We start from the raw sequence: 19,288 nt of genomic DNA, 5'->3' as shown, positions 1-19,288 counted from the left end.
CGCGGAGCGGGGGCGCGGTGCGCTCCCTCCCCGGCGAGCCCGCGGGAGCGGCGGCGGGGCGGGCGCCTCCCCATCCTCACCTGGTCGACGGGCAGGCGCACGGCGTTGCTGAGGGGCTGCAGCAGCGTGGAGCCCGTGGTGCTGGTGGCCATGGCGAGGCCGGGGAGCCGCTCCCCGCCCGGGCTCCCGCGGCGGCGGCGGCAACAACGGCGGCGCGAGTGGCCCCAGCCCCGCACGGCGCCGTGACAACAAGGGGCGGGCGCGGTCCCGCCGATGACTGACAGCGCCGGCGGCCAATCGCTGCGCGGCGCCTCCGCGGAGTGACGGGCGGGCTCGCCCAATCCCCGCCCCCCGGCGGGCTGGGCGGGACGAGGCGGCCCCGCGGCGGCCGCTCCGCGCTGAGGGTGGGTGGGAGCTGCGCGCAGCGCGCAGGTACCGCGCAGGGCCCGGCGCTCTCCCTCACCCGGTCCCAGCCTGCGCTAGGGGACGTTCTGCTCGGGCGTTCTCCGCAGGAAGAGCTGTTAGACATTGGAACGGGCTGCCCAGGGCAGTGCTGGAGTCACCGTCCCTGGAGGTGTTTAAGGAAAGACCACCGAGTGCTGGTGTGGTTGTCACAGTGGTGTCCGCTCATAGACTGGACTCGATGATCTCGGAGTCTCTTGATTCTGCGATTCTGAGCACTGACCTGCGCCCAGGTTCGCGGGGTGAGAGCTGCGGGTGGGTGATGGATGCGAGCACCTAATGGGAAGTGGCAGTTCCCTGCTCGGGGTGGGCAGGCAGGGACAGGCGGACAGGGACAGGCGGACAGCGACAGCCGGACAGGGAGCGCGGTGCCGGCGGGGTCGGTGCCCTGCGGCCCAGGTGGCCCCTGAGGAGGTGTCTGTCGCTGAGGGTAACGCCAGAACGTGTGGGTACAGATACATGTTGAGATAATGAAGAGTTCAGCCCATGTCCGGCTCCGAGCCCTCACCCCTTCGCCCAGACATGGACGCTCAGCACTCACACGGATGACTGGTGGGATACGCACAGGGCGTGAGGGTGGCCTGGAACCCTGAAGAGGTGGTACAAGAAAAATGGTAAAGAAACCCTGTTCTACAGCCACCCACAGACTTAATGAAGTCTTATCATGGCTGTAAGATACAGTTTAAATTATATTATTGGCCTATTTCTTAAATATGGAAACATGAAATGGTAAAAGCATCAGTACTTCTTCAGCGGGCTGTCTAGCAGTGCTGTTTCCTCAAAGAAGTGATGTGGTGATGGCAATAGTGCTGAATTGGTGCACAGCACAGATCTTCCACCTGTCCAGTCACCACTGTCTAGTGTGAAACAGAGTAAACACTTCAGTGAAAGTATCACATTAGGGAAGTGCAGAAAACTTTGCCAGATGAACTTGTGCTGCAGGCTGGTTATTAAGCCATTCTGCTCTAGTGCCCTACTTGCCTATTTACTTACCTTGGAGCTTTCTGTAGATTTTCTTTTCCTATGAAATAACTGAAATATTAATTGTTCTGAAAGACATTGTGAAGGAGGTTCCAAAGGAATATTCTGGTCTTATCTATAAAACTGCTCAAGAACCCTTTGTCTCTTGAGATAAAACTGCAAGTTATTCCATGCAGTATGTCAAACATTTTTTTATCATTTTTGTATGTTGCACCTCTAAACCACATACAATCAGAAATTTGCCCTCAACACAAAAAAGTCACCATTTTAAGCATGTAAGAGATAAAAAAACATTGTCCAATATCATACTAACAATCTGAGTGTGTCTGGAGTAGTGGCCAGGTGTAGTGATTTACATAGTCATTTAAGTTCATAGTTAATGCTAATTGGTAATAGCAGGAAAATGGAGGCAGGCGTAATTATCTGAAAACACAAGTTGTTTCTCTCACTGAATTGCAGACTGCATTCTGTACTTATGTTTAGCTTGTGGTAAGGTCTTTTGTCTGAATTTAAGGAGACTAGTTAATAGGTGCAAATAAGTGGTTTTAATTAGATTTCTCCACTGCATGACAGGCAATTACATTTGTGGTAGCGTCTGCAGCTGCAGAAGCAATAGTATAATGTTTTTGTAGTAAAGCAAAAAGAGCTGTTTTCAGAAAGAAAAGAAACACAAACTTTTCCCAATTAATTCTGAATCAGTCTCTTAAATCTTAACCTGCAAATTATATATCTGGATATGTGTGTGTGAATAACTTCATAGAAGTGCAGTGTCACTAGGCTCAGTACAGTCTGCATTACACTATACGTATATGTATATGGAGACACAGCTCACTTTATCTGGTTTTCTTTTATTAGGAAGATGCATATCTACACACAGAAATCTTTGGAAATCTTTATCTAAACATTCTCTAATGAAGCCCCAAATGAGCTGCTTTAGAAAAGGCTGATGCCTAATTCTGAATCAGTCTAATCACAAGAAATTATTCTGGTGCATCTGTATAAATCCATGGAGGTGCCATTACTGACTCCGATGAAATACTGGCAGCAAAGAATTGACCTACTGAATGAACTCCTTATTTCCAATTAACAAAATGCCTGAGAACAAACTCATGGCATCACAGCATAAATGTTGGTCGTATTTAAAACTTGTTTTATTTTTATGGCAAATTTTATTATTTTGTCAGTGTATGTATTCTTGCAGTGCTTAGAAAATAGCAAAAATATTCTTTCCTGTACAACTCCTAAGATCCTAGGAGTTCATTGGTCGAAGATACATCTATACTGTGTATCACAATATTATTATAAATAGTTTGCACCTCTGGCATTAAGTTGCATAATTATGTCTTTCACAACTTTTCAGTGGAGAAATGTGGTGTTTTGAGAAGACTTACTTGTGCTCTTACTTAGCAAGGTGTGTGTTGGAGAACACAACATCACAGAAATACATCATGAAAACAGTTACAAAGTAATAGTCCTTTTGTTGAAACCCTCCCTTGGTGGGGGAGATTGGCTACATGGAAGAACAAAAGGTGTCCTGCCCCACAGAGCTGAAAATATAAGTTTGCAATGAAATGTGAAGTGTACAAATGTTGCTCAAGAAGAAAGCAACAGGAAAATAAAGCATTTCTGACAGAGAAAATGTAGCTTGTCTTTGATGTCTGCTGTGTGGTAAGGACTGTCACAGGCACTGCAGTAAAACTAGGTCTTCTGCTTTTCCTTTTTTTTTTTTTTTTCCTTTGGAAGAGGGTTTTATTTCAGATGTTTTCAGAGAACTTCCTGCCTGTGTGCAAATACCGAGTGTGGGAAGGTGAAGCATTGTCTGGCGACAGGTAGCATTCTGCGTCACATTGACACAATGACAATGCAGTTGGTCCTGAAAGGTAAATGATGCTGTGAAAACAAAGGCTGGAGAGTGATACATAGAAGCTGATGTTCTGAGAGCAGTGAATCTGTAAAATTTTATGTGAAATGGACAGTTTTCAATAAACATGACTTACATTCCTACTGTTTTAATATTTTCATGTAGTGATACTTCCACAAGAAAATTCTTTCCACCAAAGGCTGTCAGACAGAATGCAGGAGGGTGTGGTGATTTGAGTAATTCCAGGAGAGTGGCCTGACATACCATGAACAACTTCTGATGTTCTACTTTTGATTACGTTTTTATGGTCCCATAAATGCTTATAGTTCTTGGGTACAAAAATAATCACAAAGGCATCTCAGCCCTACAGAGATTTCTCAATCTGTCAGGATGAAGTAACAAACACCAGAGGCTTTGTGTAAACTTTGTTTATTTGAATGACAATATAAGATACACAGGTGCTAACAATACCAGTCTTCCCATATAACACTCTATGATAAAATAACAAAACAAGAAGCACTGTGGCAGAGGACGGGAGGGGATAAACTCTCTAGATGCACCATTGTGTACAGTTCTTGTTCCTCTTTGTTTGATAAGGCTGTTCTAGGAACATATTCACAGTCAGAAAATAGGAACAGTTACTGAAAGTCCTTCTAACTTTCAGTTAGAAATAAATGAAAAGGAAAATGAGTTTCAGTGTTAGAGAGTAGACCACTTTTACACATCAAGCCTTATTTTAGATTTTACTATCTGGCTTGCTTAGCCTGAAATATAATGAAGCCTGGAGACTTCATTCCAAAGAGAACAATGTTTTAGCAAAAGCTGATGCCAGTCAAATGGAAATAATTTAAATTTAAAAATCTACTCTTAAAACTTAGGTATTTTTATTTTTGTCTCACCCTTTCTGCAAAGCAGTCTTTTGCTATATCTTTAAATATTCTGCACAGCACAATAAGCCTCACATGCATCAGCTGTTTTCTGAAATGATATAATCTTCAATTAGCCATTTCCGCTATTTTAGTGATTTAGCGCTTTGTGTAATTCCTTAATATCTGTTGGAATTCTTCATGATGATACTGTTGATTGCTAGTTCAAGTAATGTTTATTTGTCTCTCTCTCTCTGCTTATGAGGAAAAATATAAATACCTTTCTGCAGTTTAGATACATGGTAGATAAAGTCCCCCTTTGGCTCTTCAGCAAAATGCTTTGGTTTCAGATTTTTGACTTACTTGAGTCTTAGAGCTGCTCTGAGAGTGAGCAACCTTCTCTGTTATTAAGGCAGCAATCAGTTTCAATCGTATAATTGATTTACATCAACATTTTTTCTTCCAAGTGCTTACATCTTGGTAATTCTCTTATGGAGAAATGCATTGGTATCTCTTGAAAACATAGAGTCATGTTCAGCTCAGACCATTTAGGTTTTTAATTATAGCGCAAACTCTGTTAAAAAAATCAATCAGAGCTTCTAAAGAAGGATGAGTGAAAGCTGACTAAAGCTTACTGTTTAGCTGTAAGTATCAACTTATATACAGATCTTAGAAGCTGTAATTTCTTTGCTAAAGAAACTTCCTGCTTTCATGACAGGGTCAAGCCAACTGACTTCAACAAGAAGTTACTCTGATAAATGGGTTACCTTTTAAAAGCAAATTCTACTCAAAAATTCTTTATGGAGAAACAGTTGAAACTGACAGTGTACAGCATTTCAAAATGTTATAACCAGTGCCACAGGCAGTTGGGGTTTTGTTGTCACTCTGATAATTGAAAACTTTAAGGAGTAGAAGCCTTTTTTTTCAGAACTGAAATGAAAGCACTGAGCTTCAAAGCTAGCTTATGAGTTTAAGAACAGCTGTTTTGAGCTTAATTAAATATTTATTATAGACTGTGGGAGAGACAGTGGATGGGAGAGGCTGGTGATAATCTTGCAAGGAACCTACTACTATGAAACAGTAGTAAAGAACTGGCAAGTCTACCTTTTTCATTGATTTAACTATTTTAAAAAAACATATTCAGATGAAATGTATATGAATAAGCGTACAGTGAATATATAGTGTATATATATATATATTATTTCCTGTCATACTGTAATAGCAGGACATGGAAATAACAGCTTTTACAAGTTTCTCAGGTTTCTGGGCTGTCTATCGTGTCTCCTTGGCTGAAAGGGGAGACCTGACTTTCCTCAATATCAGATATTACAAGTTCTCAAACTGATCCTTGCTGCTTAGAAAGCTCAGTTCCCAAGATTGCTCCCACTTGCCATAGGTGAGTGCAACAAGATAGGACTAAGATTATTCTTTATTTGGATTGTTTTTCAAATAATAACATGCCTCATTCATCTCGTTCAACTCATCCCAAAGTTGCTTTTGAGTTATTTTTAATGCCAAGATATGCTTCCAGAATAAAATTAGTTTGCTCTAAGAGCAAAATTTGAACTGTAGGAAGGGGAATGCAATGTAAATAACAAAAATGCAATTTAAAATTAGGCTTACCAAGTAAGTTTTCCTTTGAGCTACTTCAAGTTCACAGCTTAAAGGAGAGAAAGGGAGAACTATGGCATTTTCTTTTTCTGTATCCCAGGACTGGCTCCTACTAAATAGCTTTCTTAGTCCATATGGCCATTGCTACTTAGTTTGGAGTGATTCTCCCTGTTCTTATGCATTATCATCTTCAATCTTATCATATTTCTGTTCAATAAGAAGGAGGAAATTTTCCTTCAGGAGTTTCTAGTATTAGTCTCATGTGTTCATTTGAGTTTAAATTATTCTCCTATTTTTGAAACATTTTTAAAGTTTTTGTCATAAGACTTCTTCAGTGTCCATGTTTCATTGTCTGTCATTCATTTTAAATACTTTATTACAATTGCACATATCTGCACTAGAAAGTATAAGGTTGGATGTACAATGCTTCATTCCCACTTGTCCCATCATTCCTGTTATTTTCTTCTCCACATACTATTGGAACTCCTGCTCTTAAAATTCCTCTCTTGCTGCTTCTGACTCCAACAACATCAGTAAGCACAGCCTGAGGTGCCTCTTTTTTGACAGCCACTAGGTCACAATGGACTTTTTAGTGATCAGAACTGGTGGTGTGTGGCACAACCAGGTTGAGTGACATGATGAATGGAAAGTAGGTACTTGGGATGTTCGACCTGTCTACTGCAGCCAGAAACAGCTCAGTGCAATTGAACTCATCGCTGGATGTTTCTGCAATTGCTCTGGTACTCACCTACTTCTCCAGTGCCTTTCTCTTGCTTGGTACAACACACGAGAAGCTGTTGTTGTCTGTCCTAGTGGCTGAACCTTCACTGTTCAGAGCAGCAGGACAGGCTGGTCAGCTCAGAGATCTACGGACCTGAGAGGAAATGGACCAAGACCCTCACACTGTCAGACACTGAGCATAAGACACTGAGGTTTACTTTTGTTCATTGTATCTTAGCTTGATGTCTTGACTGCTAAGCATCCATCTGCAAGCATAAGGGGATATGGAGCATGAGCATTCTCCAAATACAGATTTGTGAGATAAGTCATAATACAACAGTCCTCCTAACAACATGCCCAAAACTTTAGTAAGTAATGTTCTGGGAAGAGTAGTCAAAGATGCATGCTAGTGTTCATGTTTCTGAGAGTTATTTCAAGTCATATAGAAGGTCATATATGTGTTCCATTTCTGTAAGTGGTGTTACTTGAATAATTGAAGACATTCGCATAAAGTTCAGCCATTCAGTCAAGGAGCAGTCTTCCTAAAATTGCACTATGTGTACCTGAAACATTCTAGAATATTAATTTATTTTTCAGGAAACCAATCTAGGAAACTGAAGAAGCATTTTATCAAATTGAATATACTCATTGGTATATATAAGTTTTTCTTTTTCCTTGACAGTTCAGCTAGATATATTTAGCCTGCTGTGCTTCATTCTTTTCATCCTTTACATTGTGTATAAAACCAGGGTTTGTCTATTATCTCCTCCATGGTTTTTGAGATTGGTGTTTATGATGTAAGTAAATTTAATGTTTCCAGTAACTTTAATCAAGGTGTGAGTATTCAGGGTCATGAATGATGATCAGGCTGAATGAAAAGTATTCCATCTCTTTCTTCAAGTTACTAGCACCTTCATATATCTGCATATAACAAAATCTGTTCATAACATCAACTGCTAGGCCAGTCAGAATAGTCCATTTCATGATGTTTTGTCCACAGATCTTTGTTGTAGACAGCAAATCTATCTGACATTGCTGCTTTTGTGATAATCCTGCTCCTAGTTTTGGCATTTTTATTGACCAAATAGGATTACATTTACTTTTAATAAAGAATTAACTATTAAAGATTTCATAGGACCACTGCATCTCCTTGTCTAGAAATTCTGTGAAAGAATGTAGAACAGACAACAAATTTAAAAACATGTATTTATTCTTTGGAAATCACTACCAGAACATAACAGTCTTCTTAAATGTATTTTAAAAAATAAAAGCAACAGTAGAGATAATTTAAAATCACAAAGGATATAAATCATTAAGACTTGAACTTTAAGTTATTAAGCTAAGAAATTACTGTTCTGTCAAAGAAACTTATGTGTGGGTTATTACATAATTGACTTCTCAAATCTTTGCACCTTTTTGAAAGACACTAGGGAGAGAGAGAATGCTAAGCCACTGATCAATTCCCTAGTGCAGTCAAGTTCCTTCTCTTCCCATTTCTGTTAGAGAGTTATTGTGTCAGAGTGAAGAAATACTAACTGCAGGATCTTGCCATATATAACACTGCAGGGGACCCTTGAAGCTGACTGGAGCCCTGTTCCTGCAATGCTCCAGTCAAGTTAATATCATGAACTGTGTGATTGATGTTCTCAGGCTGCACTCCCTGCTGCTTTAAACAGGAAACTCTTCCAGTGTTGCTTCAGCTCAGTGAACGAGGCCACTTCCTTAACAATACAATAACAGGAATTCGATCAGAAACTTCAAAATTCAGTTCTCGAAGGCATGATGATTCTTGCATTATCTGCGATATTTAGGTATAAGTTATGGATTTTATTTGAAAAAAGAATGCTTTCCTCATATTCTTTTCACAAGGAGGAATTTGGCTTTTTAATGATAATTAAAATACTGTTCCAGTTTTGTGAGAGATTTATCATTCTTCTTTCTTTCCCTAGATTAGATTTATATTGCCAATATCACAATATGATTCTGCAGGAAAATGCCCTCAGTTTTTCATCTTTCAAGGTCCATGTTCACCACTAGGAACAGTAGTTTTAAACAGATATTGTTCAGGTGCAGGATGCTCAAGAAGCGTCCCTGTCATTGCCCACGTTCATTTGCTACTTCTAATACAGATACAAAAGTATTACACGGTAAATAAAACGGAATTATTCATACCACAAAACTAAATTACTTGCCTTAGTTTTTATTGGTCAGATTTGCTTTCAGGGATCCTAGGCCATGGAAATCAGTGGAAAAGTTGGGAGCTCTGAAGACTTAACCTCAGCAGAGGAGGATTGAGTTAGGAAACGTTTAAACAAATAGAGCATACACAAGTCAGTAGGATTTGGTGGGATTCAACCATGCATGCAGGGCTGCTGTCAATTGTATCTGGAAGATCATGGAAATGAGAGGAGGTTCCTGGAGCCTGCATGAAAACAAATGTCCATGCTGTATTCCAAAAGGGCAAGAAAGAGAATGCAGGGAACTACAAGCTTGTCAGCCTCACCTAAATCCCTGGGAGAGGGTAATACAGCAAATCCTCAAGAAAATTATTTTGAAATATATCATAGACAGGATGATAGGAATTGTCAGCATGGATGTAAATGCAGGAAACTTTGCCTGACCAATCTGGTTGCCTTCTGTGATGGAAGAGCTGGCTTTGTGGATGAGAGGAGAGTGGGGCATGTTGTTTATCTTGGCTTTAGCAGGGTTTTCAATGCTGCATCCTGTAACGTACATACAGACATACTGATGAAGTGCAGACTAGATAAATGAGGAGTGAGATGGACTGAGACTGGATGACCTGCTGGGCTCAAAGGGCTGTGCTAGGCACAAAGTCCAGCTGGAGGTCAGTCATTAATAAAGTACCACAGGGATTGATACCAGGGCTTATACTGGGTGATGCTGTCAGAGTGCACATAGAGCAAGTATCCAGACAATAGAAGGTTGAGTGGAGTGGTTGAGACCAGGTGTTTGTGCTGACATTCAGAGGGACATGACCAGGCTCAAGAAAGGGGCCAATTCTTGTTCTTGAGCCTCATAAAATTCAACGAAGGGAAATGCCAAATCCTGTAGCAGCTGAGGATTTAACCCTATGCACTAGTACACACTGGAGCCTGGGAAACAGCTTTACAGAAAAGGATCCAGGGCTCCTGCTAGGCAAAATGTTGACTGTGAGCCAGAAATGTTCAGTTGCAGAAAAGGCAGCCAACAACATCCAGGCATTGCCAGTAGGTCAAGGGAAATAATTCTTCCTCTCTAGTGAGGCACTGGTGAGACCACACCTTGAGACCTGTGTCAAATTCTGGGCTCCCCAGTGCAAGAAATACACACCCATAGTGGAGACAGTTGAGTGAAAGGCTGCAAAGCTAATTAGGAGAATGGAGTATGTGTCATACAAGGAGAGGCTGAGAGAGCTGGAATTTTTAACCTGGAGGAAAGAAGGCTCAGTAGATCTTATCAATGTGTGTAAATACCAGAAGGAGTTAAGGTATTAAAAGACCATGGAACCAGTATCTTTTCACTGCTGCCCAGAAAGGACAACTGGCAATAGGCACAGGTTGAAAGACAGGAAATTCCACTTAAATATATAAAAAACTTCTTTAGAGTGAGGGTGGTCAGACACTGAAACAGGAGTCCCAGAGCAGTTGTAGAGTCTTCAGCCTTGGAGACCCTTGAAATCCAATCGGATAAGGTCCTGCACAACCTGTTGTAGTTGACAGAAGTTTGAGCAGGGCCTGAGCTCAAAATTCTGGTGAGGTCCTTTCATGATTCTATTGCTCTGCTGTAAGAATATCAGATTAGGGCAGCCATAAAGGTTTGAGGTAAATTCTGCCATTTACAAATGGAGAATAAGAGCATAAGGAGCAAAGTAAAGCTTCAAAATAAATTGTTGGCTAGGAGTTTATATTCAAGAATACTGGATTTGTGCATATCAGGAGGCAATACATATAAACACAAATGCTTGCAGAGCAGACCTAAACTTTCCCTTTTGGCATTCTCTGCTGATTTGCTAATGGATGTCATGCAGATTGGGATTTTTAATTGTAGAGGGATCTTTGAATGAAAAAGTAAATAAAAGTCCTTCTCAATTTCTGTTGAAATCTGTTAATTCAAGGAGCCTGCTGGGAAACCCTATTATTCAACCATGCAGAGATTTGTATTTTTAATGTGTTTTTGAAGGAATCAATTCAACTTTCAAGTCCAAGAAATTGCAAGTTGTGGCTTTTATGTATATGTGCAAGGACATCACTAAATAGAGGGGAAGCAGCATAAAGATGCTTCTCTCTGCCATTTCATTGAATCTCTGTTTAGTAGCTCACATATACTTTATGGATCTTTGAGTCATCTGGGCTGGTGGGAGGTTTTGGATAGTGCCAGGTATCAGGTAAATAATTCCTGTTCCTGCAAGTTACTCTCAGCTGTGGTTTTACCTGCTCTGGATTAAGTTCTCTTCCTTTTTTTTTGGTTTTTCTTTTTTTCAGTTTTTCTTTTATTTTCTTTTTCTTTTTTTTCCCCTGTGTTCTTTATTTCCCCTCCCATATGCTTGTGGGGAATGGCATGTCACACAACTGGAGACACACCAGACCTTAGCTTGAGGTTCTCCCTTGGATAGGAGATTCTACAGCCAGTCTTCAATATTCAGACATTTTTCATGGATCTGCATTTTCAGCTGTGTGGAATTTAGCAAAGATTCAAAACTTCCCTTTCCTTTCATCACAGGCTCCAATAGTCTCTTTTTGGCCAACGTGCAATTAGTCTGTCCAAAACAACTGCAAAGGCTTTCCCTTCTTGTTTTTCAGTAACAGATGGGTGTTACTGCTTGTGTGTTTGGGAAAGAGGACAAAGACTGGACATCTATTTCTCAGCCATCTGCTGCCTTGTCAGCCTCTTTCTTTAAACTGTGTTATAGAAGAGGAGTAGCAGGGTCTCCAGTATGATAGTTCTACATAAATAAATAAAAAAGCATGGTTCCTGCTCAAAAAATTTACAGTTAAAAGAGAGAAATGCCAAGAAAATAACCACTGAGGCTTCATATAGGTAAGTTGCATCAGGTACCATAAAAAATATTAATTCCATATTTGAAGTAAATATCTCATGTATACAATTCCATCATAGATCCTTAAAAAAGGGCAGAATTTTATTTTTAGATTTTGGAGCACTGCAGAAGACTATGTATGTGTTTTATACCTGACATGAAAAAGCCTGTTGACAGATTTGCTTGTATTGAAGTCAATGGAAAGTTTATGCTGTTTAATTGCATTATTCTCCCTCTTGCTCATGTGGATACTTGGGTTTGTCCTGCAAATTGGAAAATTCAGACTTTTTTTTTTGTTATCCCTGTCTACTTTCTGAAACTTTTGTAAGATTATAATAGCCATGTGCATGCTGTGCTGCTTGAAACTTTGTTGTTTTGTATTTTACTGGGAGGAGCATTTCTGGTTTCCTACAGGACCTAATAAAACTACCTTCTCCCCTTGGGAAAGTGATTCGTGCTTTTTTATTAGTCCACATCTAGAGGCTATTTTGATCCTCCAAAGCTTGCACTTTGCTGAACTAGATTCTGACTTTCCTGCTTAATAATGTGAATTAAAACAAAACTAAACTAAACTAACCCCTTCCCTCCCCCCAAAAAAATAAATTAGAAACCAGCAATAAAAACATGGATCTTCTTTATGTCTGCAAGTCATGTTTTCTTTCTGGGGAACAATCCACAGACTTACTGCACAGAGGCAATACTGAGGAGGAGATAAAGCAGGAAGGAAGGAAGCAGTCCAGGTGTTAAAGACTTGATATTTTGTGTGGTTTTCTGAGCAGGAAACACTGCCTGAAATCTCTAGTGTCTTAGTCAAGAAATGGTAGAGATTGGCTACCCTAGACTAGCATTGGAGTAAACTATTAGACTCAATTTCCAAGCAATCTCATCAGGAACACACCTGAATTTTTTGTTGTTGTTGTTTTTAGAGTGTTCTAGTTATAGAATGCAAATGTTCCTGTAATTGCTGTATTTGAAAGAGCCAAGTTAACTTCAAATAGTAGTGTTCCTCTGTCCTGCAGGATTAAGAGACTGTTGGGAAACATTAACAAGCACCCATTTGGATGAAGCCTCTGTTTCAATATGTTCTGAAACAAGTGAACCCACACCTCCTTGGACAGCAAAAACCTATGGCCACGTGTACTCTATCACAGTTTAGGGACAACTGAGTCTGTCGTCCTCTGACGCGGCCTGAAAGCAACCTGACGTGATATGGGACGTGCAGAACATTTTGTTCTTAATTGTTCATAGGTAACAAAGTCCCACAGTCATAAAATAGTCACCTAAACCATGTTGACCTAAGCCAAGAGGCGCTAGTGAAATGAATGTTGAACTTGTTTAATTCCATGTTCTTTACAGATACTTATAAGTAACTAATACTTACACATCATTATTATACTATTATATATATATATACTATGTATATATACTATTATATAGTATGTATATACTAATAGTATATCTATTATATATATACTATACTAATAAATAACTAATAAGTAGATGCCTGCAACCATGTACAGTGTTAAGTTGCAAAATACCTTACAACATGTTGTCCTCCTTTCTTTCATGCTGTGTGGCCTATATTTGCTTAAGCCTCTACTTTTTGTGACTGTTCTTCTGCCCAGGTTATTTTGTCATAGATTAATCCATAAAATGTACAAGAAAATATTTAAGCAGCCCCATCAGATCACTAGGAAAACTAAATGTACTTTTAAACTGTGATATTGTATGCAAACAAGCCAAAATTCAACCTGTGAAATGCTTGGACTGGGACAGGAGTTGTAATTTCTTCTTCATTTGAGGGTTTGCTTTTCCCACAGATCTCTTCCTTTGGCATGTACTATGGCCGCTATGTGAGGTCACATAAGCATCTCATAAAATGCTCATCTTTGCCTTTTTCATTCTCTGAAAAACAATAGACCAAAGTTTAGAGGAGTTTGGGATGCTTGCTTCTGAAACTGGAGGGGAACTTGTGGGATTGGGATCATGTGTCCCTGTGTCTGTAGGAGACTTTTTGGAGACATTTTTCTCAGAGCATGGCAAAAGTGCAGGTGGCTTTATCATTCAGCCAATGCTCAAAGTGTTTCTGGTCTCTGTCCACAAAAGGATTTATTTTTTAAGAACCATGACCGCACTTGCCATTCCCCCATGCCTGCAATATTTTTTGTGATTTTTGCCTCTTAATGTGGGTAAGGGGTGCATTTTCTCCTGACCTCACACTGTGGTGACCATGTACTCATGCTCCTGTGTTTTCACAATATTTGCAGTGAGGAAAAAAAAGTCTTTTCAATATTCTTTTTCAGATATCAAGACCTGGATTTTCAATATGAGAATTAATTATTTTTACATTACAGAATTGCGGTCTGCAGATTTAATTTTATTTTGTCGTATTTCCCCTTTGAGCTCAGCAGACCTCAGAGGTATCTGGGAAATTGTATCAGAGTGACAACAGATCATGTTGTGAGAAAGTAGCTTTTGTTATTTGTTGCTTTGTTTAAATCACCTTTTATAAGCTTACTAACTTCCTATGGAAGTGGCTTGTCTTTTGGTATTGATGTGTCTAAACAGATAAGTAGCATCTTAGTCTTGGACCTGTTTGATTTTCTTAGAGCTTGGGCAACCCACTAATGATATTTATATCTTAGAGATCCCTGAATGGAGAAGAGAGGGAATGTCTAAGGCCAGCATGGCCTGAACATTCTCTTCAGGCTCTGCAAAGTTTTAGAATAGCCTTCTGAACAAATAATATGTAAATAAAATGAGAAATTTTCTGAACTACCAAAGCTCAAACACAAATTGGTCACTATTATGTGGCCAAATCCACTGCCTGAAATGTTTTTTCCTTTAAATTTGTCAGTTATTACTTTATATATGGATCTAGAAGAGCGCTGGTCTGAAGTAATTACTTTTTGAGTTATACCTGCCAGCCAGCATTGCCACAAGAATGGTTTATCTGCTGCAGCAGAGGGGGCAGAAGTGAGTTTTATGTAGTTTATCACCAGGACCTCCCATGATAGAGGTCTGCCTCTGTGACTGTTCAAAGGACCCCTTGCCAAAAGCATTGGCTGCTGCCCTGGCTGGTTCAGCTTCCACCTAAAACAGTAGAACAGACCTCTGGTGACTTTTCATGTTAACAGATGTCTTCCACTAAAACGTGTCAGCCTCACAATTTAAAAGTTAATCAAAACTTAACTTTCCTTGAACTTTTCCTTAGACTGATTCACAAGCACTGTTCTTACACAGACAATGATGGCAATGGTTATTAGTGAAGTACAAGTTGCAGAATTTAGCACATGCAATAAACCATTTTGATTTATGGGGCAACCCTCTATAAAAGCAGTTATTGCTAATATAAATTAACCTCAGAGAAAGAAGTTTAAGGAGGTGGTTGACTTAACAGTTGTGCAGCCCTTACTGAGACAGTGTTGGGGAAGGTGCTGCACCATTATCATGGGTTTTGAAATAGCATGTCCATCAGTGATGTCTCACTCTGAAGAAATTGGCAGTATACAAGGCAGCTTCTTTTAGGGGAAAAAACTGTATGAGATTGTTTCCTTTGCAGATCACGATCCCACACATGGCTGGAGACAGCATTTAAATCAAGTTATGCAGCACTAGCTTTCAGCTGCTTCTGAAAACTATTTCCCATGTGAGCTGACTGTACTTGTCTGCAAGTGCTGCAGCCATGACAAAACCAGACTTATTGCAATTTTAATATTTATACACATAATTGCGAATTTAAAATATATTAACCTTTGGTGGCAATTGCTGAGACGTGCTTTATTACATAATTTAAAAAACCCAACACTATGCAAATTCAAAGTTGTGCAATTCCTCAGTTTATGTATATAACCCCCCATCCTATTGGCAGTCATCCATGCAAGCAGCAGCTATAAGCTTCTTACTTGGTTTCTTCCATTTCTAACTGCAGATTGTTTGTCTGTCCAGAAATCTCCTCCCTGTTTACAGAGATGTTCCTCAAACCATGTCAAGGTCAGTGCTTGATATTTTGACGATGTCACTCAGAGCATGGAAGGATTTTTCCCCATGCATCAGGTCCCCAGTAGTTCTTGTAGAATGTAAGAGAACTGTTTGTTAAGGAAGTTGTTCCAGACAAGGTGTTAGGATAAATGGCCACATTTGTGTTGTAGTAACGCTTCATGGAATGCCTTTCTATTTTCCTGTCATTTTTGTCCTTTGAAAAAGTGACTTCTTAAGAAAAAATAAAAATAAAGCATTTCAGAAAGCTCAGTACTGAAAGCAATATAAGCACTTTATTGGGCTCTAATTAGCAAAGATTGGAGGTCAGGGCATGTCCAGGCACTGTTCAGATCCGTTGCCTATCAGAAGATTAGAGAGATATGCCTGATGCTTCCCTCAATGCTGTGTGCACCCTCGCTCAAAATGGCACTGCTGCAATGTGCTTTATATATCAGCTGAAGTCATGGGGCCCATGTATCCCTGCCGGGATCTGACCAGGATTTGACTGTGCTCTTCCTACTGACGATTGCATGTCAGGAGCGTGCATGGCTTGGGCTGACAGCTGGAGCAGTCCCCAGTAATGAGAGACCAAACAGAGTTGTACTATACTGCCTCAGTAAAGCAGCAAAATGGAAAAGTTTGTCCAAAGAGCAGGAGATTTGGGGATGGTGAGTGAAGGATTTACTGGCTTAACTCCCAGAAGCTTGTGGTTCTGCTGCAGCCACAGTGCAAATGCACAGGATGAAGTGGGGCCAGCAGCTGAAGCAGGTGTAGGAGTGAAATCTGAGCCCCCGAGTCAGGCTGCCCTTACACCACAGAGCAAGTATAGGGGCACGGAGGTGCTCTGGGCAGAGGCGTGAGCAGGAACTCACTCCCAACCCAGCTGGGCATCGGTTCCTGGAGTGTGCTCAGGGACTGGATTATACCAAAAATAAATGCTTGTCTCTCCTCATAGGGAATGTGGGGTTTTTGCCCATAAGCAAGATTTTAAACATAGCACAATTGGACACATATTTTCTTAATTTCTATATCTGTTGCATCATCCCAGGAAGGCAGGCACTCTCCTGAGTTTGTGGAGCAATCTGAGTCTTTCCCAAGGAATGGCTGAGAGGGCACCTAGCAGGGGAGAACCAAATGGCCACATCATCCTGATTCATCCAGCACATGTTTTCATTATGTGACTACATCCTTGTTTCCTATCAATGATAACCTTGAGATTCTTAATTTAACAAATGATCTAATTATAACTTTCGACACTACTATAAAACAATTGTCCTTAGTATTATTTTTTTCTCTTCTTTCCAGTGCTCTGAAGTAGAACTCCAGATTGAGTACAAGATTACTCAGGAATTCAGACTTAAATGCAAATTTTTGAGTAATGATAAACAGTAGTAATTACTACTAATTATATGTGTATTGTTCTTATTATACAGCAAGTGTATGGCACTTCACAAATATTGATGGAGTTAGTCTGATAGTGCCAAGATAATAAAAGTAAAGATAAATTTAGGCACTCAGTGTGAGACAAGTCTGGTAATGCATGTGACTAATAAAAGTGTGTAATGCTTTATGCTGATTTACTAAGCCTGTTGACTCACTATGTAACCAAAATCCAGTTAAAGGAACTGGGGAGTGGCTCTGTAGGACAAGGGGCAAGGACTGTACAGGCAGGAAGGGTTTAATAGGGTGGGACACTCTAAACACTAGGCGTAAAGCTTTTTATTTCCTCATTTTATTTCTTTTTTATGGTTGTCAAATTCCAGAAAAGGACAAGTTACATTGGTTGTGTCACTGAGAAGGCTGGGCACATCTCTTCATATAAGAGAATGCATCTGCTTTGAGATGGGATATTTGAAAAAAGTATAGGAGGAACAGAGTAGTGTCACCCCTGCATAGCCATAGCTTTATTTGACAACCATCTCATATATTTCCTTCTATAAATGAATCAAATCAGTTTATAAGCTCTGTTTTATTATTCGTCCTTGTAACTCCCCTTTTTACAGGAACTCAGTAGTTTATTCTAGTGTCAGTGAAAATCAGCTTGTGTATCTTGATACCTACTATGTGTTTTAATTTGAAGAGAACACCTCCTTTCATCTGCTTCTTTAACTCAAAATTTACTTTAAAGTCCCATTCCCACTGCTGGCCCTGCACTGGAAACTTCCCTTATAGGGTACCTGGCATTGTTGCTGTTTCCATTATTTTAAGTCATCTGTGTGTTGTTTCTTTCAGTTGTTGCTGCTGCCCTAAAGTAATCAGTACAAGTATTTTGTTGTAAGTACATCAATTTAACTACAGTGAACTTCATTTGCTATTACTGTGCTATGTGTATTTTAAAGGTTTTCTTTAACTATTCCATTCATACATTTCTGGGTTATTTTGAATTAGCCACTCAGCATGCTGGATTGGATTGACAGCCCAGAATTCAGTGTTCACTTGTGCTGCCTGGCATTACAAGATTTTTTTCTTTTCCTTTGGCAATGTTCATGGATCCTTAGCAGAAAGAATGGAGATCGAGTTAACAAAGCTGTACACTTCCTTTGCTGGCATTAAATAAATGCTGTACATTTGGAGTAATTTCAGCTATTCAATCCACTTGAAGTCATTTTCAAACCAGTGTCAGACAGCCAGAAGAATCTACTGAGCTCTCATCCACTTAAGAAGGAAATGTTTTTGCATTGAGAATAACTTATTAATTTTGCTTTCTATGTACAGCTAAAAAGCAGAAGTAAAATGTGAATGAAAAACAGGCCATGAGTTTCCAGTGCTACCTGACATAAGTCACAACCTGTCACCAAGAGACATGTCAATCCTAAGCATGAAGTCCAGTGCATACCTCAATTCAGATGGGCTTTAAAATTTTCCACTCTTAACACCTTTGAATGTAACTCCAACAGCCATTTTTATTCTAGGATTAAGCAAGAGTGCATGTCATTCCATAGAGAGTTGGTGGCCCCTTCTTAGCTTGTTGATACAGTTATGACAAATTGTTCTGAATGAAATGCACCACAACTCAGTACTTAATCTAGTTGCTTTTTAGCTGCAGTCACCAAACTTTGTTGTGGAGAAATAAGAAAAGGTGATAGAAAGAATTTGCCATAATATTCAAGAATTTTTACTTGATAAACACTGAAAATAAAGAGCTGTTAATCAATTGTGATTTAATCAAGATTTTTTTCACGAATCCAGTCAGAGATGGATGATTTCAAGCAAAAGAGGTTTGTTATATCGAATAATATATTGTTTGCTACTGTACAACATTGGGGAGAGCAAATTATTACTTCTTGGAGGGGGAAAAAAGTGAGATTCAACAAGTAAAAGTTGTTGCAGGAAGTGTATGAAGCAGTAAAGGAAACAAATCCTCCCATTTTCTGGAAAAAGAAAACCATGGTTAAGGACTGTGCTGTAGCAAGGAAACACATTTGTATCTGATTCTATTAAGGATGTTTGTGTGAACCTTATATGCTGATGTCCATAGGTATTCAAACTGCATTTGAATAGCAATTTGCAGAAAAATAATAGTTGCAACAAGTTTAAATCATATTTAAATATGATACTGAATTTTTATAGAAATAAAGTTATTATCAAAAGTTGTTATAAAAGACCAAAAATGACAAGGAATGGTCAAAATAAGATTCTCCTGATAAATTGATCCTTTAATTAGAGATTGTAGAAATTGTAGTTCTATTAGCAATGGGTTTTTTTTATGCCTTGTGAGGGTAGAAGATGAAAGGACAACAGTTTAGTCATCTGGACCACCAGTTATGTTTG

General features: G+C 39.6%; 2 protein-coding genes across 4 annotated transcripts in view; one reads left to right on the top strand and one right to left on the bottom strand.

Annotated features, from left to right (window-relative positions):
• MBOAT2 (membrane bound glycerophospholipid O-acyltransferase 2) overlaps positions 1–422 on the bottom strand; it is an 89,992-nt gene extending 89,570 nt beyond the window's left edge. For 2 of the 3 annotated variants that reach the window (XM_086875905.1, XM_086875903.1), the window contains exon 1: positions 81–422. In XM_086875905.1, the coding sequence (XP_086732031.1) occupies positions 81–152 (72 nt within the window). In that variant the 5' untranslated portion in view covers positions 153–422. The remainder of the gene's footprint in view (positions 1–80) is intronic. The other variant, XM_086875904.1, reaches the window with a different exon arrangement.
• LOC147654631 (uncharacterized) lies at positions 151–18,671 on the top strand. Its single transcript, XM_086868183.1, has 4 exons — positions 151–214; positions 285–695; positions 15,468–15,529; positions 16,823–18,671. Exons 1-4 carry the CDS (start codon positions 151–153, stop codon positions 16,907–16,909), a joined length of 624 nt encoding a protein of 207 aa, XP_086724309.1. The 3' UTR covers positions 16,910–18,671.
• The last annotated feature ends 617 nt before the right edge of the window (positions 18,672–19,288 follow it).

Source organism: Cyanistes caeruleus, chromosome 2, assembly GCF_971803275.1.
Source record: "Cyanistes caeruleus chromosome 2, bCyaCae1.hap1.1, whole genome shotgun sequence".
Taxonomy (NCBI): domain Eukaryota; kingdom Metazoa; phylum Chordata; class Aves; order Passeriformes; family Paridae; genus Cyanistes; species Cyanistes caeruleus.
Note: the sequence above shows the minus strand (reverse complement) of the source record. Positions and strands in the feature narration are given on the sequence as shown.